Source organism: Daktulosphaira vitifoliae, unplaced genomic scaffold (assembly GCF_025091365.1).
Source record: "Daktulosphaira vitifoliae isolate Bord-2020 unplaced genomic scaffold, ASM2509136v1 Scaffold_1, whole genome shotgun sequence".
Taxonomy (NCBI): domain Eukaryota; kingdom Metazoa; phylum Arthropoda; class Insecta; order Hemiptera; family Phylloxeridae; genus Daktulosphaira; species Daktulosphaira vitifoliae.
This window is the reverse complement of record NW_026099572.1, coordinates 3,202,793-3,228,777: the sequence shown is the minus strand read 5'-3', so window position 1 is coordinate 3,228,777 and position 25,985 is coordinate 3,202,793. Positions and strand designations below refer to the sequence as shown.

General features: G+C 28.8%; 1 protein-coding gene across 3 annotated transcripts in view; it reads left to right on the top strand.

Annotated features, from left to right (window-relative positions):
• Positions 1–25,985, top strand: part of LOC126895771 (serine-protein kinase ATM) — a 64,833-nt gene that overhangs the window by 4,077 nt on the left and 34,771 nt on the right. For all 3 annotated transcript variants that reach the window (XR_007701718.1, XM_050667985.1, XM_050667984.1), the window contains exons 4-14: positions 2,298–2,459; positions 2,524–2,647; positions 6,753–6,858; positions 17,642–17,734; positions 17,795–18,022; positions 23,242–23,384; positions 24,477–24,617; positions 24,679–24,783; positions 24,858–25,062; positions 25,120–25,381; positions 25,484–25,664. Coding sequence is in view for 2 of the 3 variants with exons in the window: in XM_050667985.1 (XP_050523942.1) it covers positions 2,298–2,459; positions 2,524–2,647; positions 6,753–6,858; positions 17,642–17,734; positions 17,795–18,022; positions 23,242–23,384; positions 24,477–24,617; positions 24,679–24,783; positions 24,858–25,062; positions 25,120–25,381; positions 25,484–25,664 (1,750 nt within the window). In the remaining variant the exon portion in view is untranslated. The remainder of the gene's footprint in view (positions 1–2,297; positions 2,460–2,523; positions 2,648–6,752; positions 6,859–17,641; positions 17,735–17,794; positions 18,023–23,241; positions 23,385–24,476; positions 24,618–24,678; positions 24,784–24,857; positions 25,063–25,119; positions 25,382–25,483; positions 25,665–25,985) is intronic.

Here is a 25,985-nt window from a genome sequence, read left to right as displayed (position 1 = left end):
ATACAGACGAAATAATCGAAAATATTTAAGCCGCAGATTGTATGCATTTTATAATTAAATCGGTAAAGTTTTAATGTTAAAAAAATTAATTAAGTTAAAATTTTTTACATTTAAGTTAAGCTAATTAATTTTTTTAATTTTAAGTTAAGTTAATTAAATTTTAAAAACAAAAATATTTTCAACAGGTTTTTTAGATTTTACTATTATCAACTTTCAGTTATAGTTGTATTCTAACTTTTTACTTATAAATTTTTTTTGCATGAAAATGAACGAGATTCGGGGACATGATTTTTAATTTAATTATATCAATCATTATTGTGTACAGTAAGCTAATAGAGCTATAGATCCAACCATAAGATAATAATTTAATTTTAAAAATTCTTGGTGGGTCAAACTGTGAATGAAAAACTTCTCGTGCACCCTCCCTTCTTTTTGCAGCTATTGGACCTTTGTTAATCGATATTATGTACAGGTATGTAATATCAATTAACAAAATTGTTGTCTTAATACCTATTGTTTATTCATCTTGAATAGAGCATAGGATTTCTAGTATTTGTTTATTTTATTTTGCATAAACTTTATGAAAAACCCAGCTCGAAAAAACTTTGTTTTAGTTCACGATGAAACGAAATCTGTTATTTTATATTGCATACATGAATACTTAATACTTTTTACTAATATAATATTTTTGTATTTAGATAGAGCGGTAGCATATTATTACGTTGAAATTAACACCGCTACCATCATAATGTCGTACATTGTTACGTGTTGTATGGTTATCTAGTTGATAACGATTTATTTATAAACACATTGTTTTCTATAAGAAAATTCATAATAAGAAAATAATGTTTTTCGGAGATAACAATAAAATATTGTGACTTTTAAGAGAGTAAAATTCTTAATTTTTTTGTTCCCCTTTTAATTATTTATTATTTTATTAAGCTAATCAAAATACAATCGATATTAACCAATAAATTTTAATTTAGTAATCATATTTTAAATAATAGATTTTGTTCAAAAAATGTAGGGCAGACAATTATTATTTTTCCATGAATTCGGTTAAAATAATTTTCGGATTGTTTTTGTTAAGCTAAATTAAGATTTGAGAACAAATTATTTTTCGATTGGAATATTTTCTGATGAAATACATTACTAAAATATATACTGATGAGCACTATAACCCATGGTCGAATCACGACTAAATAAAAACATAGTGCATTCTATCCTAGAACAACAAAATCGAAAATAAGATGCTCTGATTATGAATCTTTAAAGTGATGAATCGAGTTACAATAATTAAATTTATTAAATGCTTCATTTACAATATATTTTTTCATACAATTAAAATTAGTATAACTTTTTGATAGTTTTTCTTTGATATGCGTTCAGAAAATCCGAATAAAAATTTAAGTACAGAAAGTTTGAATAAGACCATCTATGTATATCAACATTTTTTTATTTAATTCAAATTTCGAAAATGTTCTGAAACGTCTGACAACTTTTAACTTTTATCAAATATAAAGTTTAAAAACAAACTTTAAAGTTTTTGTGTAATAATCGAACAATTCTATAAAATGTTGACAAAATATTATTTTATAGGATTTTTAAGAAATTAATGTTAACTCCATTGGCATACGAAAAGAGAGGTTGGGTTTAAATATATTTTAATTTTAAAATAATATTAGCCATTAGTGATCAATTCTTATTATATAAAAAGAAATGTTTGGGAATTAATCTTTCAAATTATTATTTTTCAAAACTATTTATTTTCATTTAAACCGTTTTAACTTTTTTAAAAATGTATACATCAAAACAATTTTTTTGTTAAATACCTTAAGTATGTATTTTTTATATGACACATTTACTTTAACATTTTTTTTTAGTTGCATAATTCTTTTTTTAATATGATCATTTACTTACTCCGAATATAGGTTTTACATTACTATATATATATATATATATACATATTTATATTATATTAATTTTTGGATTTGGTATGAATCAATAGATTTAACAAGAAATTAAGCATTTTTCTTTAATTAGAATATAAGTATTTGTATGGCCTGATATCTTTTTAACACAAAATATATCTTAAAATTGTATTAACTATGAATATTTTTAAGTGTAAATAACATTGAAATTATAGCTTCAAAAATAAAAGAGTATATTAAAAATTTTAAGCTAAATAATATTTTAGCATAATAAATACTTTATTTTTTGTTTCGTAAAAAAAAAAAAATATTAATTTAGTAAACCTTTTTTTATTAAACAAATTTTTACTTGATATATATTTTTAGCAAAACCATGTCTACAAATTGTAGACTTATTAAATTGCATTATGGATGTATCCAAGAATAATATTTACCAAATGTATGCAGGAGAAGTATATTATAAAATCTTAGAACAAAATGTACTGTCACGAAAATATTATTGGCCAATTTTAGGGGAATATTGGAATGGTAATTTAAACTTATATTTATCTACATTAATGGTTATTCAAAATATTAAGATTTTTTTTGTTAGATATTTTTAAATTAGCTTGCAATATTTACGTAGAAAACTTTCAAAGCATTTCACTTAAAATAATGAAACAAATTATAAATAGAGGACATAATCAATCTTGTGTAACATTAAGCATAAAAAAAAGGTAATATACATTTATTTTATTCACCAATCAGTTTTTTATTGGTATAATTTTGTGTTATTAGTACCTTAAGGAAGATATTTAGATTATAATATTTCACTTTGTTATAAATATTAATTTTTATTTCAATATCTTTATGCATCCTACTAATACTGAATAACCTTTATTGAAACATTATTTATTTAATTTTGAAAGTAATATCTACAAGGTGATTGATTAATTATGCCTTATAAGTATAAAACATAATACAGTTTTTATCTTTCAAAAGTTAATTGTTTTCTTTGTTTTATCATATTCAAAATAATGTTTTTTCTCCATCTCCCTTTTAAAGTAGTATCAACTTAAGTTTTTTTAAATGGAAACAATTTTTTAACTTAAATATAGTTACTTAATATAAACTTGCTTAAATATAAGAAAATGAATGGTCCAAACAACTTTTGAAAGCATTTTAAAATATATTAGCACTTATATACTAGTGAGGTTCATAAATGCCTAAAAATTTAAATAAATAAATCCATGCTTCATCTTCAGTCATTATAGTAAAGTGTTAATTACATCCAAAATTTTTGTTCAAAAGTTGTTATTGATCGGTCATTTTTTTAGATTGTTCCATTAATTTTAAACTTTTAATGTATCCATTTGAAAAAACTTTTAAAAAATTAATATTATTTTAAAGAGTAGAGAGGGCGATAGTATCAATTTTTTAAACAATTTAATCCATGGCATTTATTTGTTATTAAATATGAAAAGAATTATAGTAAATGTTTATCATCATTTACAACAAATTTTAATCATAATAGTTGGACGATATAGATATTTTAGAATAATATACCATACATTATGAGTGTATATGATAATTATCTTTTAACTTCGATGTAAAGCTGAGAAGGTATTAATTTTACTAAGTGTTTTCTTTTTTTTTGTGTATGTCAGTTACTACTTTTTCTCATTTCTCACTAAACCTATTACTTTCAGCGATAAGCCAAAAGATCACATATCATATTAAGTTGAAGACATTACCCTCAAAAATTGAAAAAATTTCCCTCGTTTCCAGTAAATGGCGTGTTCTCACGATGGTGGTAGGAAATGGGAGTTGTGGTCTTATTGCGGTAGGGGAAAGGGGAGGTGTGTTCAAGGGAGATGGTGATAGGTAAGGGATGTGTCTTTGAAGGTCATTCAAAATTGCGGTTTTTAAACTATATTGCGCATGCGCACTTTAACTCTACGTCAGGGGTGGAGAGGTTGTTCATTCAAAATTACTATTTCCTCCTACGGTGCCATCTACTGGAGAATAGGGTAAACTAAAACTTTATGTTAACTGATAAACGTACGCATTATATTGAATAGTGTACGTTAAGTGGCGGCCGCCGCCACCACACGTTTCCTTGACTATTCTTAGAACATATTTAATTAATATTATCGTTACAGGGATCAACTCCTTAAGATGGGGCGGTAAAGAAAACTTAACATTAATTAACAGACATAAATTAACATAACTTGCCGCAAGCCTATAGATTGTATGTAATAAATCGATAATCATGTGCAAAAATAAAAATTAATTTTCCAGGGTAGGTACGCGTTTTACCTTGAACGTGCGTATCGTTGTGTCGAATCCGCACGTTTGAAATGTTACAAACCTATATACCGCCGTGCCAATTTACCCCTGACATTATCGTTGAAGTTTAAGTCCCTGTTTCGTAAATTATAAATATCCCTCCTATGTGGTTCCACTACACATTCTAGACATTCCGACAGTCGTGGTGCCTGATAAAAAACACGTGCATAACGCGTAGGCGTAATATTTCACAGCATTGCTACTAGGTCGTTTGTTGTTTACAACATTGACTCTGTGTGTGTGTGTACTCTAACAAATTCCTTTTACGTTAAAATATAACTACAATACAGCCGTTGTTGCTGCTGTAGCTGCCGCCACCGCCGTAACCGCATCAGCTGTATCCGCAGCAGTAGCCGCAACCATATGTATAAGTCGTGTTTAGCCGATGGACTTATTCCGTTACATCATTTTAACGTCTTTCGGGTACAACTAAATTTATATGGGCGACTACTTCATGTCTAGTATACACTATTAGGATCCGCCGTCAGTCTATATCGTTTGATAGTTTTCAACGGTATGTATAAACAGCGTGTGACATAGACCTGTACGTGTGTGTGTGTATGTAATTTTTTTTTTTAAATACCATAATAAAATACGATAACAACCATCAGTACAAATATGTTATTGATACTACTCGAATAGAATGTTAAACGCAACCGTTGACAGTGTGTATTTATTTTAGACATAACTGTCATACTAGTAAAGAAAGAAAGTAAACTAATGTATAGAGTCTTTACAGCATAAAATGGTCTGTGTGTAAAAAACAATACTATGAAGTCAATTTTGTTAACTTTGTAGAAAATATTGTCATGGTCTGATTTTTTTTTTCTAAGAATGACAACGTACACTATTCAATGTAATGTGTACGTTAGTCAGTTGACGTTATCAGTTAACATAAAGTTTTAGTTTACCCTATTCTCCAGTAGATGGCACCGTAGGAGGAAATAGTAATTTTGAATGAACAACCTCTCCACCCCTGACGTAGAGTTAAAGTGCGCATGCGCAATATAGTTTAAAAACCGCAATTTTGAATGACCTTCAAAGACACATCCCTTACCTATCACCATCTCCCTTGAACACAACTCCCATTTCCCACCACCATCGTGAGAACACGCCTCCCTCGCCATACGTTTGAAAGTGAGGCGGACCGTTCTATCTCTCTTTATTTTACCCTACTTATATATATATATTGATATATTACACTTATAAATCATAAATATTGTAATCAGAATATAAATAAGGAAATAGGAGATCATGTAGTTTTTGAAATAATTCATCAATTTATTAAAGTTAAATGCTATCTACAGATTTGCTTCGAAGCGTTTTTTATGATAGTGATTTTACGCACTGTCAGATATCATCTATTCTGAACCTAACTATGCCACGTTCCCACTATGCTGTGTTTTTTATTTTCATTGTTCATAATTTTTTTTCTGGGTATAGTTTCGTGTAGACAATTCTCCTGTAACCACATTCTTTTTAATTTTTTGTAATAAAGTCTCTTACTATCATGAGAAATAAATCGGAATTGCGTGATTTTTACATCATCCGGAAGACATTTTTTTTTTGTCTTCACTTAAAGTAGAGTGCAACCAAAAACTCAAAACTCGTTCCATCAACAATACATAAAAATCAAGTAATAAGTAGTGACGACGAAAACCATTGGTAACAGCAGAATAATTCAAAGAGACTTCATTCTGAAACTTCTCTCTCACCTTCTTCACCTAATAGTTATAAAAGAAATTCAAAGCTATTTATTATGCCAAATCGATACTCTTCTTTACATACGTCAGATAACGAAGAAAAACCTAATAATGTAATAACTGATGCACAAAACAATGTTATTTATAAGAAATAATGCTGTCCCTTTACCACCGCCCATGTTTATTAAAGGCTATATAGATATTACTAAAAAATTTCAAACTAAGTCACCTGAAGTATATCGTAAAATTATTTCATTCCTACAGAGTAAAAATCCCAAATACTATACATATCAAATGATATCCAAAATTTCAATTAAATTAGTTATACAAAATCTTAACCCAACAACTCATTGTCATCTTTTATACTTATTGCACTAATATTGTATATTTTATATAACTCAAATAAAAAAGAAAAAAAGTTTCTGAGAATACATTAAAATTGTATATATATTTTATAAATTTTGTTTATTAATTTATAGCTCTAAGTCTGTGAAATTAATGAAAATTTGTATTTTTACGTTAAGAACTGGTATGGACAATATATAACTAACAATTAGTAATTAATAATTATTATATAATAACATTTAATACATTAATTTATAATTCATATTTGAATTATATCATATTTGAATACTTAAATTTAAGAGCGTAATATTCAATCATGGAATATTTAAAGATCAATAAAAAAAATGTTTGGTTCTAGCTCTGTATGTGAACAAATAGCATGTTGCATAGTTTATTAATCCCTTTGTGTATGATATAATTATAAATAATAAAGTATAATGTCTAGGTTATTTTCTTATTTAAAGAAAGCAATAAAAGATAGCATTGAAACCAATAAAGATTATACTTTCAAAGAAGACATTATTAACCTAGTATATACAGCTTATAAAATGGTAAGTAATTATATTTCAGGTAATAATATCATAGTTACTGCTAGGATAAGTAATCTTTGTTATTTCTTTTCTTAATTGTTTAATTTCATTGGGTACAATTTAAGCAAATCTTGGATTAATGCTAAAATTTTAGTAAAAAGAAAAATTTTAATTTCGATGTAAAGCTGAGAAGGTATTAATTTTACTAACAAGATGGGGTCACCGATTTTCATAAAATTTATATAAATTTAATCTACATTAAATACAAAATAAGATGTATTTTGAATTTTTTGTCAATGCCCCCTTCCTAAGTCGAGAAAATTGACTTTGAGAATTTTTAATTAGTTTAAATAGGGTCATTTTTTTTTAATAACACGCTTATATTAGTTTCACGTGTATGTTGTTTGTTGTTTGTTGTTTGTCGTTTGTAAGTTTGTAACTCCACGAGGCACGTGTTATTATGTCGCGTATCCCGTCGTGTATGACCTTGAGACTATACTGTTGTAATGCATTCGCCCCACCCCGCTCACCACTCGTAGACAACAATATTTTCTAACCCGTAGACGCGTGCGTCATCAATTATGTATATATATAACAAATTTTTATTGTAATTGACACGGCCCGCGTCGTTTCATTATACACAATGCCCCACGACTCGTGCCACCTTTATCAGCCGTCGCCCTATTATGAGTATTTGACTGACCAACACCTCGCGTTATACGCCGCTGTGCAAAGTCCAGCAAGCGCCGCACGCCCGACGACATTCCGCCGCAAATGATACCGTAGTCTTCTTCCCGTTGTCAAAGTGACAACGTCTACGATTCGATCCGCACTCGCGCGCCGTCGCTATCAACGCTGCTAACCTGTTGACGTCCGAGGAACACGCCGGACAACGCGTCGTCGATGCCAGCGAAAGTGCCGCGATATTATGCGAAGATTATATATTCCTACCGCCACCGCTAATATTAATATATATATATATATATATTTATATTTGTACGTATATACGTATATGTTAATATTCATTTATATATTCCTACAGCCGACGCCTCTGCTGCCGTATATGCCTCGTGTATAATGTTCCCTCCGCCATGCCCGCCCACATAAACACGGCTATACCTCATGCATGATACGTTTACGTACTTAAGTCCCTTTAAATATATATATATTCTAATTACTATTAAAACTTATATATTAATACACTTTATTCTCATTAAGAGATATGTAGTGTATTCATTCCGATTACGGAGGATGATTCTCGTATCGTTATTTTTCGTCACTACCTCCACGTTACGCGCCTGCTGCTTTCCTTGGATGTGGTAGCCGTTTCTTAGACTCCCTCTCCGGAATCGAACCCTTATTTCCCGTTACCCGTTACAACCATGATATTGATATTAACTACTATCATAACATGAAACTAAAAAGTGAAAAATAAATATAGTTTAAAAAAACTAAAAAACACGCTTTTAAAGCACATCGAACTAAAAAGTTAAAAATAATTTTTAAAATTAACTTAAAACAATAATGAACGAAAAATACTAGTATTATTGTGAAAAAAAGCGTGGGTGCTTTATGCCATATTTTTTGTATATTGAGCGCCTGACGCTTTTTTTCACAATAATACTAGTATTTTTCGTTCATTATTGTTTTAAGTTAATTTTAAAAATTATTTTTAACTTTTTAGTTCGATGTACTTTAAAAGCGTGTTTTTTAGTTTTTTTAATTAACACGCTTATATTAGTTTCACGTGTATATGTTGTTAGTTGTAAGTTTGTAACTCCACGCGCCACATGTTATTATGTCGTCTATGGACTTGTGACTAAACTGTGGTAACGCATTTACTCCACCCCGATCACCGCTCGCCGCCAATTGATGTACGCAATTGTAATTAATGTTATAGTTGGATTGCATTATTAGATTTAAATCTATCTATAATCGTGATTATTATTGTAGATTAACAGATATATTTTTAACACGTTTATATTAGTTTCACCTGTATGTATGTATGTAACTCTCCAAACGCCACGCGTTATCGCATATTCCGTCGTCTAGACTAGACTGTCATAACGCATTCACCCCTCCCCACGCCTCGCTCACCACACGACGGCACACTATTCCTATAAAAATTTATTTTTAGTTATCGTACCCGTATACGCGTGCTTGTCATCAATATTATACAGAATGTTCAGTAAGTCAGGAAACGGGTTTCTCATTGTTACAAACAATTACAATTGTTTGTAACAATGAGAACAATAGAAACCCGTTACCTGACTTACTGAACACTCTGTATATATAAACAAATTTTTATTTTGACTGACCAATACCGCCCGCGTCTAATGCGCCTTACGTATATATATTTATACAGGGTGTTCAGTAAGTTAGGAAACAGTTAAATTGTTACAAACAATGAGTACAATAGAAATTCGTTTCCTTATTTACTGAACACCTGTATATATATATATATTCTAATTACTATTAAAATTTATTTATTTACACGCTTTATTTTAATTAAGAGATATAAAGTATTCATTCCGATTACGAGGGATGATTTCCGTATCGTCATTTTTCGTCACTATCTCCACGTTCCGGGAGTGAGTAATTTACGCCCCTGCTGCTTTCTTTGGATGTGGTAGCCGTTTCTCAGACTCCCTCCCCGGAATCGAACCCTGATTTCCCGTTACCCGTTACAACCATGATATTGATAGTAACTACTATCATAACATAAAACTAAAAAGTGAAATATAAATATAGTTTAAAAAATTAAAAAACACGCCTTTGAAGCACATCGAACTAAAAATTATTTTGAACATTTTAGTTCGATGTGCTTTAAAAGCGTGTTTTTTATTTTTTTTTAACTATATTTATTTTTCTTGGTTTTTCCTTTGAATTATTAATTTTACGTAATATATATAGTTCTTCTATCGTTTGATCGACAACTATCAGATCCCTTCACCGTTCCAGTATTCGACAAACTCTAGCCTACGTCTCGTAATGCGTCCCATCAAATCTCTTCGGTCCGCTATTTTATGTGGGGCTTCATGGCATTGCAGAATGTGGTCATCCGTCTGTATCTGTCCACACCCGCACAGTTGATTTTCCTTAATACCCCATCTCGCTAGATTACTGTTAGTCCTAGCAACGCCTACTCTTAGTCGGTTTAAAGTTCTCCATAACATATATGGGAGGTTCTCTTTATTGGTGAATTCCGTGGAAGAATCTTCTTCTTTCCATAGTCTAATCCGCTGCTCCTGAGAAGGAACACTCAGTGGTTCACAACTGTTTAGGAAACTTGTTCTGGAGCGTAGGCGTTTTGGTGGTGGTATCTGTCCATACATAGGATAGCGGCCGTCCGTTTCCTTCTTAGTTCTTTCGGTCATTGAACTTACTTTCCGTCGTATTTGTGGCGGAGCAATTCCGCTCAAGCTGTATAATTTAAGTATGTTCATTGGTCGGAGGCATTCAGTAATCATTCGGACAGTTTCATTAAGGGTCATATCTCTTTTTTTTGAGTGTGTTGATTTTCCCCAGACCGGACACGCATACTCCCCTGTCGAGAAACATAAAGCTAGCGCAGACGTATGTAGTGTCTTCGCGTCGGCTACCCATTGACTACCAATAATTCCAGTTGATATGCAGGTTTCTTTTTACTTCTCGGTTCTTAAGGTGAAATGCGCATACTTGCGTTTTCGATGGATTCGGTTCTTTTGGTAGTATATTGTAAAATCTTTTAGGGTGTTTTCCAGTCTTTCTTCGATTTCTTCAAACTTCTTACCTTGTGCCGTTAATGCCAGGTCGTCTGCGTATATAAAATGTCGTGTTGCTGTTCCTATTGGTTGGTCGTTCATGTAAATGTTGAACAGCATTGGTGCCAGTACGCTCCCTTGAGGGAGACCGTTTTTTTGTTTTCGCCATTCGCTCTTCTTGCCATTTAGTGTCACATAAAACCGTCTATCCTTTAGTAACATTCCTATGATTTCTGTTAGGCAATAATCCTTTGTCATCTCGTAGATTTTCTTTCTAAGCATTGCATGGTTCAACGTATCATAGGCGGCTGTGAGATCGACAAAAACTACTCCAGTTATTTTTCTTTTTTCAAATCCGTCCTTGATATGTTGCGTGATATTCAGTACTTGACTGGTGCATGATTTGCCCGCTCTGAAACCAGCTTGTTCGTGGATAATCTTGTCTTCAACGAGATTTGTTATTCTGTTTATAACAAGCCTTTCAAACAATTTATATAGGTGGCATAGAAGTGAGATCGGGCTGTAACTTTGTTTCTGCAGGGTCTTTACCTGGTTTGAGCAACGCTATAACCTGCAATTCTCTTCACTTTTTCGGTATTTTTTCGTTTTTATGGAGTTTCCAAAGAGTGTTGTGATCCATATCACCGTTATAGGTCCGAAGTGTTTGATTTGTTCATTAGGTATGCCAACTGCACCAGCTGCTTTCTTGTTTTTAAGACTTTTAATGACAATTTCTATTTCTTTAGTATCTAGTTCTGTCATGAACGTGTTAATTTCTTCGCACGGGTTCCTCTTAATCTTTTTGGATTCTTTAACAGTTCGTTTCGTCTTTCCATTTAGTAGGAGTTGATGAGCCACTTCGTTTGCCGTAACGTTCGTATGTATGAATCCGTTGTTTTTTTCACCGTTTAGTTTTTTTTTAAAGACGGCAAGCCTTATTACTATTTTGCACCATATTTATGTCTTCTATTGTCTTCTGCCATTCTTTTCTTCTTTCCTCAGCTATATCTGTCAAAAGGGCTTATCCTATTTGAATAGTTTTATCGTCAAATGGGTCGTTTTCATATCTTACTGTGTATTCATCAAGGGTCTTCTGTAACTCTTTCTTTATCCCTGGTATATAATATTGGTGGCAACCTCTGGGTATATACTGTTTTGAAACTTCCTTTATTATTTTCACAAAGTCTTCGTAATGTTCCGGTATTGGTTGGATTTTTTCAATTACCTGGTCTAGTGCCATTGCGTTTTCTCTTCATTTCGCTTTCTTGAAATTATAACGTCTTTGAAACGGTACCATAACTGGACGTATTGTTGTCAAAATTTCACATCGATGGGTCAATGTTGTGTTAGAGGGATAGGATCTATTACCCGTTTTACGCTCAGTTGTTCAATATTTTCCTCTACGAATATATTGTCTGGGTTATAGACTTTTTTCCAACGTCTGCTGTTGAATGACTTTGGTAATTTCGGATCATGGATTAGCTTTAGTTGCTGCTTTTCTGCCCAATCTTCGACTCTTACTCCATCTTCATTCGTTTCTTGGTATCCCTACTGAGTAAATGATTACTGAGTACTGAGTAAATGATTTCAATAAAAATCATAGTAATCATATTTAAGTAACTTATAGTGTTTTAAAAGATTCTACAATTCAATATTCAAAACTTGATTAATTTTAATGATATACATTAACTAAAAAAATCAATCAAAATATTGTTAAAAAAATCTACTCAATTGAGCGTATTATAAAATTTGATTATAACTATAAAATGTTTTGTTAAATACCAGTGAAAATAAAAATGGTTTTTTTAAAAATTTGTTTTATATAGAAACATGTAATAAAAAAAACCCAGCGCAGGGGGTTCGCGGTACAGTGGTGACGTGGCATAGATGGATCAAGTATAATGATATCTGACAGTGATTAAAATCACTATCAAAATAAAACGCTTCGATGCAAATCATTAGATAGTGTTTAATTTTAAAAAATTGGTGTATTATTCCAAAAGCTACATGATCTGCTAGTTCCTTATTAATATCCTGATTAAGATAAAGTATGTCGAATGAAAAAGGGATTATTAAAAAATATTATTTCTCATAAAAAAAATGTGTTGATCCATACACTTTTCAATAAGTTATAGCATTATAAAGTTAAAAATGTAAAAAATAATATCGAGAATTTTCACACAAAAATAGCCCTTTTTATCGTGAAGACAAATTAAAGTCCGAAATTTTTTTTTTCCATAATAAAGTACATTACATTAGCTTTAATTTAAGATATATTTACAAGTGTCAGACTTTCCGGGACATTTTCAAAAGTTAAGTTGAAAAAGTAAATTTTTTATTGTTATCTGTGTATTACTCGATTGTGTTATTTATTACATATTATTTTACTTAAAATAGATAATTTGTCATAACTAAAGAATTTCTTATAGTTATTACATTAGATTTGTATCAATGTATTTTTAGACATATTTCTCGGAATATTTTAAATTATTGACATAATATATTTTTAATTTGATGACTAAAAGAGAATAATATATATAGACTAAAGAATAATGAGTGGTGTGTGTAGTATAACAAACCAGATTCAACGAGTCATAAGATCCCATATTCTCGATTCGACCCCAACACGTTATTGTCTGTAGATGAAAAATGACCCTATTATAAACAAATTAAAAATTTTCAAAGTCAATTTTCTCGACTTAATTGGCAACAAATTCAAAATACCTCTTATTTTGTATTTAATATAGATTAAATTTATACAAATTTTATGAAAATCAGTGACCCCATCACTATGACCTCCAAGGGAACATAGTGATGTGAAGTGTTTTCTTTTTTTTTGTGTATGTCTGTTACCACTTTTTCTCATTTCTCACTAAACCTATTACTTTCAGCGATAGGCTAAAAGATCATAAATCGTATTAAGTTGAAAACATTACCCTCAAAAATTGAAAAAATTTCCCTCGTTTCCAGTAAATGGGAGAATTCTCCAAAAAAATGACATATTTAACAATAGCTAATTTTTGACATTTTTTCTATTTTGTTTTACTTAAAACTGCCATAACTATTTGAAAAAAATATGGATGAATACAAATTTTTAACTCATTTAGATTCAATATAACTTCAATAAATATCAATTAAATTGATATTTAGCTCACATTTTCCATATAGACAATTAAAATCATTAATTTTTAATGTTTGTTAAGTATTTATTGACGATTTAGGTTTGATATAATAGGTTTCAACTACAAAATTAAATAATTTTACTTTGTAATTTATTAATTTTTTAACTTAATTTGTGTGTCTTACTATCAGTCTATAATATTCCAAATTTTAGTTTGTTTTTTATATTAAACTTTTTTTTTTCTTTCTTTTCAATAGTTTCCAAGAAAATTAGTGTCTTATCCTTAATCAATCACTCAGTTTATACAGAATGGTCCACAGTGTTTTGACAAATCTAATAACTTTTGATTTATTAAATATTTTGGGTATTTAAAAAAAATTATATACATTCCTAGGCTTTGTTAAAATCCTATTTTAGCTTCGATGCAAAGCTGAGAAGGTATTGGTTTTACTATGATGTGTTTTTTTTTGTGTCTGTTACCACTTTTTCTCAGCTCTCACCGAACGGATTTCTTTCAACGATACGTCAAAAGATCATAAATCGTATCTAGTCGAAGACATTACCCTTAAAAATTGAAAAAATTTCCCTCGTTTCCCTTAATGGGTGAAATCTAAAAAAAAATTACAAATTTTAAAATCGTTAATTTTCGAAATTTTTTTTACTTAAAACTGCCATAACTTTTTCAAAAATTAAAAAATCTATAAGTAAAATAATATGTAATAAATAACACAATCGAGTAATACACAGATAACAATAAAAAATTTACTTTTTCAACTTAACTTTTGAAAGTTTTCCGGAAATTCTGACATTTTTATATATATCTTAAATTAAAGCTAATGTAATATACTTTATTATGGAAAAAAAAAATTTCGGACTTTAATTTGTCTTCACGATAAAAATGGCCATCAAATGCTATATTTGTGTGAAAATTCTCGATTTTATTTTTTACATTTTTAACTTTATAATGCTATAACATATTGAAAAGTGTATGGATCAACACATTTTTTTTATAAGAAATAATATTTATATACTTCTTTCATTCGACATACTTTTTTTTTTTAATCGGACCATTTCCCTTTGTCGTAACACAGTAAAAAGTATAAATGGGTAAATGTGAAACTATGTGTAAGTGTGTGTACGAAGATGAATATGAGGAGGTGGTGCCTGCTGTCTAGGTATTCACGTGCGTGTTGTCGTACAGCAGTCACCGTGCTCGGCTGACACTCCGGGTTAGCTGTGGGTGTCGAAAGGCTGTTGTTATAGGAAGGGAGAATAAGAGTAACACCTAGGTATGAAGTGCAGACGAAGTGCAAGACACAAATACTGGGCGTACCAGATAAGGATTATAACAAAGCATGAGGTGCAGACGAAGTGCAAGACACAAGTACTTCAAAGAGAGAACGGGGTAGCCGAGTATAAGGTGCAGACGAAGTGCAAGACACAAATACTGGGCGTACCAGATAAGGAGTATAACAAAGTACGAGGTGCAGACGAAGTGCAAGACACAAGTACTCTGAAATGTCGAGGAAAAGAGTATATAGGTTAGAAAAGGAATAAACAAAGACTTTACTTTAAACAGTAAGCCGGACAGCGACAACCGAATACTGAGACTGATGAATGACACAAAGCACTGGAGTCGACTGACGCCGATGGTCAGGTCTATTGGGTTTTTATAATAATTACACTTATTGCCGATTTGGCAATAAATATTATTTGTTAATTCATCAGTCTCAGGCAGTGGATGTGCTGTCTGTATTTTATTAAAATAATTCTCACGATTATGAAAACGTGACACCATCACACCTTAATGCAGGAGGTGTTCAAAACATAAAAATGCATATAGAAAGTAGAACTTTTTCAACTTAATTTTTGAAAGTGTTCAGGAAATATTGATACTTTTATATATATCTTAAATTAAAGCTTATATAATATACTTTATTATGAAAAAAAAAAATTTCGGACTTTATTTTATTTTCATAGTGCAAATGGCTACCGAATGCTATTTTTGTGTGAAAATTCTCGATATTATTTTTTACATTTTTAACTTTATAATGCTATAACTTATTGAAAAGTGTATGGATCAACACATTTTTTTTATGAGAAATAATATTTTTTAATAATCCCTTTTTCATTCGACATACTTTATCTTAATCAGGATATTAATAAGGAACTAGCAGATCATGTAGCTTTTGGAATAATACACTAATTTTTCAAAATTAAACACTATCTAAAGATTTTGCATCAAAGCGTTTTCATGTCGTAAAGTGTCGCAAGAATTTCGGGCGGCGCGCCCTGGCGCTTCGAGCGCATGAAAAAAAAAATCTCGTAAAACGGTGAAAAATTATCGGATTGAATTGATTTTTTATCATATCTCAGGAATGTTATTGGGCGGGTCTGATGAAAATTTCAAACCTTAAGTCGTAAAACGCTGGCGTCAGCGAGCGTTTTTCTCGAAAACGGTCGAAGTTTTAAAACGCTCGCGGGCGAGCGGCAAAAATTTTCCGACCTTCGCCAATAATTTTCCCGGAGTCTGGTGACCGAGTACTTTCGTTGAAAAAAAAATTTTTGAAAATCCGATCACGCTAAGTAATTTTCCCAGAAAAGCGTTTTTTTCCTTGTTCTATTATATAATAAGATTCTAATAAATCATTAAAAAAAAAAATATTAATCATTTCTATGTAACTCTCGGTGTTTAAAAAGATGATACAATTGAAATATTTAGAACTATTTTCCTTATAACTATTATCCTATAGTTTTTAATTAATTAGTAATATTATCAAAAATTGTTGGAAATAGATAAAATATAATTGCTGAATTGAAATTAGCACGAAGAATTGAATAATAAAAGTATATTTTTGACTCTGATGAACATTTTTTGTAAACCATTTATTCATAATTAACAACAAATTATTATCTAAAAAGTTTTGTGCCAAGCCCTTCAACTTTTATACATTTTTTCCATAAAAGTAATAACTACTTCATAATTATTTATAAATTCTCCAAAAAAAAATTGAAACACTACATTATTAAATATCAATCTCATACTAATTTAATTGCCATAATAAATATTTATTCATATATTATATTTCTAAATCAAAAAATTACTAAGGAATAATCAAGGAAATAGGAATTCATTTTGCTTTGTGTATTATCCACCAATCTCCTTAAATTAAACACTCTCTACAGATTTCCATCGAAGGGTTTCTTGTGATAGTGATTTTAATCACTGTCAGATATCATCTATACTTGTCATGTCCATATTGTGCTGTGATTCCACTGTACTGCCGTTTTTTTAAATTATTATAATTGGAACATTTTATTCCTGAAGAGTAATTAAAATAAATTGCAACTATATTTAATGCCCCGTTTATTAAGAAAATCTATCCTTGTTATAGCATTTTAAAAAATATTCTGTATTATTGTATAAATTGTGTGATTAGCAAGCTTCACTTTTAGTGCATGTTTATGCACATAAAACGCATAAATAAACATTCAAGTATACATTAAAAATTGAAAAAATATGTATTAAAAATAAAACATTATGCCTTAAAAATAAGTGTTCAGCAAGTTCAAATATGTGCTCTTCACATACTAAAATAGATTTTCAAAATATTCTGAAATAAGCATTTATATGTATTACAAATCTAATAATAATAATTATAATATTTTTAATAATATTTTGGTAATAGTGATAGTGCAATAACATTAATTCATTTTATTACTTATATTTTTCATAAAATGATTTACTTAAGTAAATTAGTAGTATTACTCCTTCAAAAAAAAAAAAAAAATATTCAATTTTATTAATAGTATACTTTGCATGCTTGAGAAAATATGTTAATGTAAAAGAAAAGCTTATAGAGTTATATTTAAATAAATGTAAACTTTTCATATTTAAATTATGGATATGATATTTTTCAATATTTTATTAAAAATGAAGATTGGAGTTGAATGCCGTATGTCGCTCTGTGAATTTTCCGAAGAAAATGGAATAACTCTAATACATTTTTATAAAAATAATGGATTAAAAAAGGTCTGTATAAAAAATATTATGTTTCTTATTACAATTTAGTTATATAAATATCTTTTATAGGTACAAAAATATATGTATAAATTACTCATCAAATTTATTGAAATTCATCATCCTAAGTTGGTTGGTTTTGAACACAAAGCTTCATGTATTGTCAATAAAAATATTTGGTCACAGGTTCTATTTGAAATATATCAATTTGCTCATCAAGAAATTCAAATTACTAAAAATAATCCCATTGAAAATTGTCTATATTACCTTGAACAGCTGGCTGTTGTAGCTTTTAATGTGGTAAAAAATTGTTATTCATTTATTATTATCATAAGATACAGTGCTGAAGCTAATAGAAGACAAAGGGGACATATGTCTAGGGCTTAACAGTTATTAATTAATTTCATAATACCATGAAACTCTTAGACCAAAAAATTTAAATTTTAAATCTTAAATTGTAGTTGTAAAATGATAGTGATAATATTTAGATAATAGTACAAAATAGTGATATTCTTTTTTATTGAGTAAACTTAATATAATGCATAATTCAGTGATCTATATTAAATTTATTTATATATTATATATATAGTGTTTTCTTAGCTATGCCTCATAAAATATCTATAAAATATTAAAGCTAATCATTATTTTATTTTTTTAATAATAATGATTAAACTTTTATTAATTTCAGATTTTCAATTGGTTACTCTAATTTTTTTATATTATTCCATTATAAATGAGTTATAGCTGTTTAAAGTTTTGGGGAAAACTGAAAAAAATTTACTTATCTTAACAAGATGGAAAAGTTATGTGGTGTATTGATTAATGCTAGTGGTTTATATAAATACGATAAACTGTTCACCCTAATTTTGTTAAAAACCTGTTCACTTATCCAATTTACAACCTAATAAAGATGTTGTTTTTAAAAATATGTATGGCTTTCTTGATTGCCTCTAAAATTTAACTTTTAAAGTTGTAACTTATGAAATTCAAATAATATAAAAAGATTTTTTGAATAAAATAATTGCTATTTTAGAATCAAAAGTCCAAAAAAGAACCATTAATGTTAATAAAAATTAAATAATGATTAGCTTTAATAAAAAATTAAAGCTAATTTATTTAATGAAGATATTTTATAAAACATGAATTTGAGGAACCATAAATATATTTTCTTAAAAACCATTATAAATTAAAAATTTTTGTAATTAAAATATGTTATTTATTTAAAAAAATACTATAGTAATATGTAGTTATATAATTTTTTTTTAAATCCCTTTAAGAATAAAATACGTAAACTTTAATTTTCTTTAATAAAAACCTCTATTTAGTTTGATTTTATGATAGAAAAAATTTCATACAATAATCTTTTTTTTCAATTAACTGTTTGCAATTAAAATCGTTTAAAGTTTTGAATTAAAAAAAAAAAACTAATTCAACATTAATTTAGGTTTAATTTTACAATCTCTTATAAATAATTATCAGTTTTTATTCTTGTTATCGTAAGTGACAGTTATGGTAACAAAAATTATTTATAAAAACTTATGTGAGATGAAGAACAAACAACAAACAATTGTATACTAAACAGCAAATTATCAGTAGAAAATTGGTCAAAAATCACTAAGCTTTAACAAGCATGGATGAATGGTTTAGCATATAAAAAATATTATAAAAACGAAATTTTTTTCTATCATACTTTTACATTACAGTTAATATCACAACATAGACTGATGGTAATGGAGTTGTGGTGTACCAGAAAGAGAATAAACAAAAATAGAAGAAACACAGGGGAAAAATTGAAGATCTGGTGGTGGAAATTGAAAAAGAGTTTGTAAAGACGGTAAAAGAGAGGACTGTGTGGAATGTCGAGGGAGATATAAGTGATGTGTGGAATAGATTTGTTAGTTGTGTAAAGAATACTGCAAAGGAGATTGTTTATGAGAGTAGGAGTAGAATGCCAGGAAACAAGGAAACCTGGTGGTGGGATAAAGGACGTTTAAAAATCATAGAAAGTAAGAAATAGCAATTCAAAGTATGGCAGAAAAGCAAAAGGAAAGAAGACTGTTACGCGTATCCACTGTTTACGGTTGAACCGGTGATGCTTCACTGCGCGCTAATATATATATATATATATATATATATATATGTATATATAGATGTTATTCCGCTATTAGATATTTAATAAGGTGTAACACTAAGTCCAGCGCACGACTTCAATCACAATTATAGTTAATTTAAGTTTACTCCAATTACTGATCTTTAACGGATATATCCTTAAGTTAAAGCGTGCGGTCAAGAACACACAGATAAATTTGCAAACACAATTTGTCGAAATTTCCACTAAGAGGTAGAGCCGAAAATATCTGAACGAACCACAGAAAGAAAACAAACGTTCGCATAGGTGAAATATGTCCGGTTAAGGTAGTCGTCCGAAAACGCAACAGCAAAAAAAATACACCACTTCAGGGTACGTCGNAAAAAATACACCACTTCAGGTGAACGTCGAAAACGGAACAGGACGCAATATCGGTAATCCATATTCGGCGGCGGCCTTATCTCAGTGTCAAGGGCGGGGAGACGACCGATGACAACCGATTGTCATATTAATAGCTGGACGGCTGATATCGAGAGAGACACGGGTGAGCGCCAGCCTAGAGCAAAAGGCGGTGCCGTGTCAACTGGATGGAGAAAAAAGATAAAGCTGTGTATGGTATTTATAGATTTGGAAAAAGCGTATGACAGAGTACCGAGAGAGGAATATCAGAAGGTTTTCGGGTAAGAGTAGGAGTGCACCAAGGTTCTGCTTTAAGCCCTTACTTATTCTCTATAGTGATGGATGAAATTACTAGAGAAATACAAGGAGAGGTGCCATGGTGCATGTTGTTTGCTGACGATATAGTGTTAATAGGAGAAAATAGGGAGGAAATTAATCAAAGGTTAGAGGTGAAGAGATCAGCTCTTGAAGAAAAGGGTTTAAGAATAAGTAGAAGTAAGACAAAGTATATTGAGTACGAGTTTGACAAAAGAGAACACGAGGTAGATGAAATGAGGAGGTCAGTGACAATAGGCGAGGACGTGATTGGAGAGGTGGAGAGTTTTAAGTATTGGTCAGTTGTGCAAAAGAGTGGTGGTATTGACGAGGATGTAAGACACAGAATTAAGTGCCGGTGGTTGAAGGGAAAGAAGCGTCTGGCGTCTTATGCAATAAAAGAATTCCAATGAGGCTGAAAGGTAAATTTTACAAGACTGTAATAAGGCCAGCTATGATGTATGGTTCAGAGTGTTGGGCGGTTGATAAGAAAGTATAACAGAGAATGTAGCAGAGATGAGAATGCTTAGATGGATGAGTGGAGTGTCTAGAAAAGATAGAATAAGGAACGAGCATATAAGAGGGAGTATAGATGTAGCGTCAATCGTGGATAAAATGAGAGAAAATAGACTTTGATGGTTTGGTCATGTTATGAGGAGAGAAGAATCGGAAGTTGTAAGAACAGTTATAGAAATGAATGTTGAAGGAAGAAGAGGTAGAGTAAGACTAAAAAAGAGATGGTGATATGCTATTAAATGCGATTTGAGGACAGCTGATGTCATGTCATGAGAGATCATGTCAAGTGGAAGTTTAGGATAAGGGTGGCCGACCCTAAGTAGTTGGGATTAAGACGAGGAAGAAGAATAAGAAGAAGAAGATACTAATAAACTAAAAATAGGGATTCCCATTAAAGAAAATTAAAGTTTAAATTTCTTTACCCTGAAGGAACGAAAAAAAATTATTTTACTAAATATTACTGTAGTTTGTTTTTTATATTAAACATTTTTTTTTCTTTCTTTTCAATAGTTTCCAAGAAAATTAGTGTCTTATCCTTAATCAATCACTCAGTTTATACAGAATGGTCCACAGTGTTTTGACAAATCTAATAACTTTTGATTTATTAAATATTTTGGGTATTTAAAAAAAATTATATACATTCCTAGGCTTTGTTAAAATCCTATTTTAGCTTCGATGCAAAGCTGAGAAGGTATTGGTTTTACTATGATGTGTTTTTTTTTGTGTCTGTTACCACTTTTTCTCAGCTCTCACCGAACGGATTTCTTTCAACGATACGTCAAAAGATCATAAATCGTATCTAGTCGAAGACATTACCCTTAAAAATTGAAAAAATTTCCCTCGTTTCCCTTAATGGGTGAAATCTAAAAAAAAATTACAAATTTTAAAATCGTTAATTTTCGAAATTTTCGAAAATTTTTTTACTTAAAACTGCCATAATTTTTTCAAAAATTAAAAAATCTATAAGTAAAATAATATGTAATAAATAACACAATCGAGTAATACACAGATAACAATAAAAAATTTACTTTTTCAACTTAACTTTTGAAAGTTTTCCGGAAATTCTGACATTTTTATATATATCTTAAATTAAAGCTAATGTAATATACTTTATTATGGAAAAAAAAAATTTCGGACTTTAATTTGTCTTCACGATAAAAATGGCCATCAAATGCTATATTTGTGTGAAAATTCTCGATTTTATTTTTTACATTTTTAACTTTATAATGCTATAACATATTGAAAAGTGTATGGATCAACACATTTTTTTTATAAGAAATAATATTTATATACTTCTTTCATTCGACATACTTTTTTTTTTTAATCGGACCATTTCCCTTAATGCAGGAGGTGTTCAAAACATAAAAATGCATATAGAAATTAGAACTTTTTCAACTTAATTTTTGAAAGTGTTCAGGAAATACTGATACTTTTATATATATCTTAAATTAAAGCTTATATAATATAGATTTCAGACTTTATTTTATTTTCATAGTGCAAATGGCTACCGAATGCTATTTTTGTGTGAAAATTCTCGATATTATTTTTTACATTTTTAACTTTATAATGCTATAACTTATTGAAAAGTGTATGGATCAACACATTTTTTTTATGAGAAATAATATTTTTTAATAATCCCTTTTTCATTCGACATACTTTATCTTAATCAGGATATTAATAAGAAACTAGCAGATCATGTAGCTTTTGGAATAATACACTAATTTTTCAAAATTAAACACTATCCAAAGATTTTGCATCAAAGCGTTTTATTTTGATAGTGATTTTAATCACTGTCAGATATCATTATACTTGATCCAACTATGCCGCGACCCCCCTGTGCTGGGTTTTATTTATTAGTTGTTTTTAATAGTTAAAATATAAATATTTTTTAATATTTGTAAAAGGCGTTTTTTTATAGCTTTTCTTATAAACAATTTAATAAACCAATAACAATTTTAGGATGAGTACATATTGAGATACATACAAAAAAATATATATTATATTAATATATAAAATTGGGATGTAGTTCAAGTGGATACAGCTTATATTGGTGTATATCTATAATGCATATTGCATAAAAATCATTAAAACTTTATTAAACATAATTATATTTTTTTATATTTGTACTTTTTTTTTAAGTTAATTGTTTTAGTTTATGTTATTAATAAAATAACTTCTATCTATATCACTTTATGTTTAGGTTTATATGTGTATTAAATCGGACTCGATGAATTTTACACCAAACAATTTTTCTACATCAAAGAAACAAAAGCTTGATATCAGTTTATTAAATTTTGTTGATAATATAAATCCTTTAAGGTCTATAGAAAATAAGTATTTTTGGTAAATATGTATTTTTATTTTAATTATAATAATACATTTGAATACTTTTATTGTAATTTTGATAAGGTATTAATTTATTATGATTTTTATTATATTTTGTTTTTGTATCTATTGTTGCTTGTATTTAGATTCTATTGAATCAGTTTTGCTCAATGACACATAATCACAAATAATAGTTTCTTCAAGACATTTTCCTCGAAATTTAAAAAAGTTCTCTCATTAAAGATATGCTCCAACTATAGAATACTATTTAAAATTAAAAAACATTTTTTTTAATTTTAAATAATATTATCTGAAAGTTATCAATTTTTACTATACAAAATAATATCCAAAAATAATATTTATTTAAAATAACATATCTGAATATTTTTAAAAAATTTTAACTTTATATTGATATAACTTATAGAAAATTTTACTACTTGAAACAAAATATCTATTCCTATATCTATATCTATTCTATTAATATCTAAAATACCTTAATTGTTTTCTTATGGTTAGAACCTGGCTGCCATACCTGTTCTCTAACTACCGAGTCTCTTAAGTTGTTAATAACATAGGGCTATCAGATTTTATCGATCATCTTTGATTGTGGTCCCTTGTGGGTTACATTCCCCCTTTGAATCACACCACCTCATTTCAAATTAAGGTCTAACCACTAAAGTGATTGACCTGCAATCCTCAATACAACTTGTTGCCTCATTACACTCTCCACACTGTGGACACTTCTACAATGTAAAGACTTAGAAACAGAAAAAAAATATGTCAATGGACTGGGAATCAAATTTCAGTCTCTCTCGCTATTAGGATGAGTTTTTCCCGTTAGGCATAGCTAATTCCCAACTCATGAGTCTCAAGTGATTGATAACATTATTATAAAACTTCATGAAAATCCTACTAATTACTTATTAAAGGGGGATTGGATAAAGTGATATAATGAACACTTGTAGCCTTAATTTTTGAGAATGTTCTGAAGGATCCTGTTTTTTTCTAACAACAAATCAAAAATTAAATAAATGAATTTTACAAATTATTATTTTTATGTAAATTAAAATTATTACAAACTTACTAATTTATAATTTTCATTATTTACAGGACATCCATAGTCACACAAATTCTGAAAAGTAATTCAACTACGGTACCATTATCTGATAATGAATACATTTATTTGATAGAAAAAATTTCAAAAATGTTTAATGTTTGTAAAGATAAAAACGTAGTCAAATGTCTACTTGAGTAAGTTAAAAGTAATTTTCAACTATGTTTGATATTATTTGACAAAATTGAAACTATTTAGGTGTTGCAAAGTTTTAATTGAAATAGAAAAAAAAAGTTGTTTCAATTTTTTTGATTCTTATCGAGCAAAATGTTTTTATAAAGATGTTTGGAACTATACATTAAAGTAAATGTTTTCAAGTTTTTAGAAAGAATTACTTAGATTTGTCTTAGCATTTTAATATATTTGTCATGTACTAGGAATATTACTTCAAATGATAACCTTGAAACTTCTCACAATTTACTACAATCTCTAATTTTATCCAATTACTGGCAAAATGAGCTTTATGTTGAAATAATACGACTCTATGTGAACAAAATAGTCGAACCAAATGATTTCAGTTTAAGAACTTTGATTGTTTTGTTCAAGGAAAAAGATTATTTAGGACACACTAATAATGAATCTGTATGTTTTGACCATGTAATACATTGAAATGAATTATCTAAAAATATTTTTTATTAGTATATGGATGTTTTATTTGAGTGGATGTTGCCATTAAAAATACACCCGGCTTCTACTTCAGCTCTCTCAAAAGTAGATCCGAAATTACTTGCAGTCATTATTGTTTTTATGATAACTAATATTTGGATTGACAAGTTTTTGTTTACTGAAATTTGTTTGGACAATATAAGTACAAACAATATTAATAATATATATTTTTACTTAAAATTACAAGATATTCCAAGAATAATGCCAAAGTCATCTGTGGAGTTAGAAAGCAAAAGTAAAATAGATAAATAAAAAATAAGCTAAAATTCAAAATTAATTATTGAAATTTTACTTAATAAGTATTTTCCTCAAAAATCATGATTTTATTTAATTTCAGATGAAAAACCAATATTTAATGATAAAATTTCTCTTCAGTTAGAAAATTATTTTACCCAAATTATACTACTCAAAGATGAACCTAATATAAATGTGCTCAATACACTATTTGAAAATATTAACCTTGTGTGTTTTGTTGAAAATCAACTATTAAAACTTGATATTAGTTCTACACAATTTAAGTAAGTTAATGTGTTATCAATTATGTTTGTTAATGTTTTATTAAAAATGGTAATATTAAGAAAAAAATAGGAATAATCTGAGTCAACAATATAAATAACATATACCTAGCTAGCAAAATAGTATTACAGTTTATAACATTAATATTATTTTACGATTATTTAATTGTTACGTTTGATTTTCAAAATGTTAAAAACATTATAATATTTTTTGATCACAACATCCATATAATTTTAATATTTTATTTCTAATACTAAAAAATATTTTTAATTAACTTTATTTTCTTTAAGTGAAATATTGAATATTTTAGTATAATAAACATT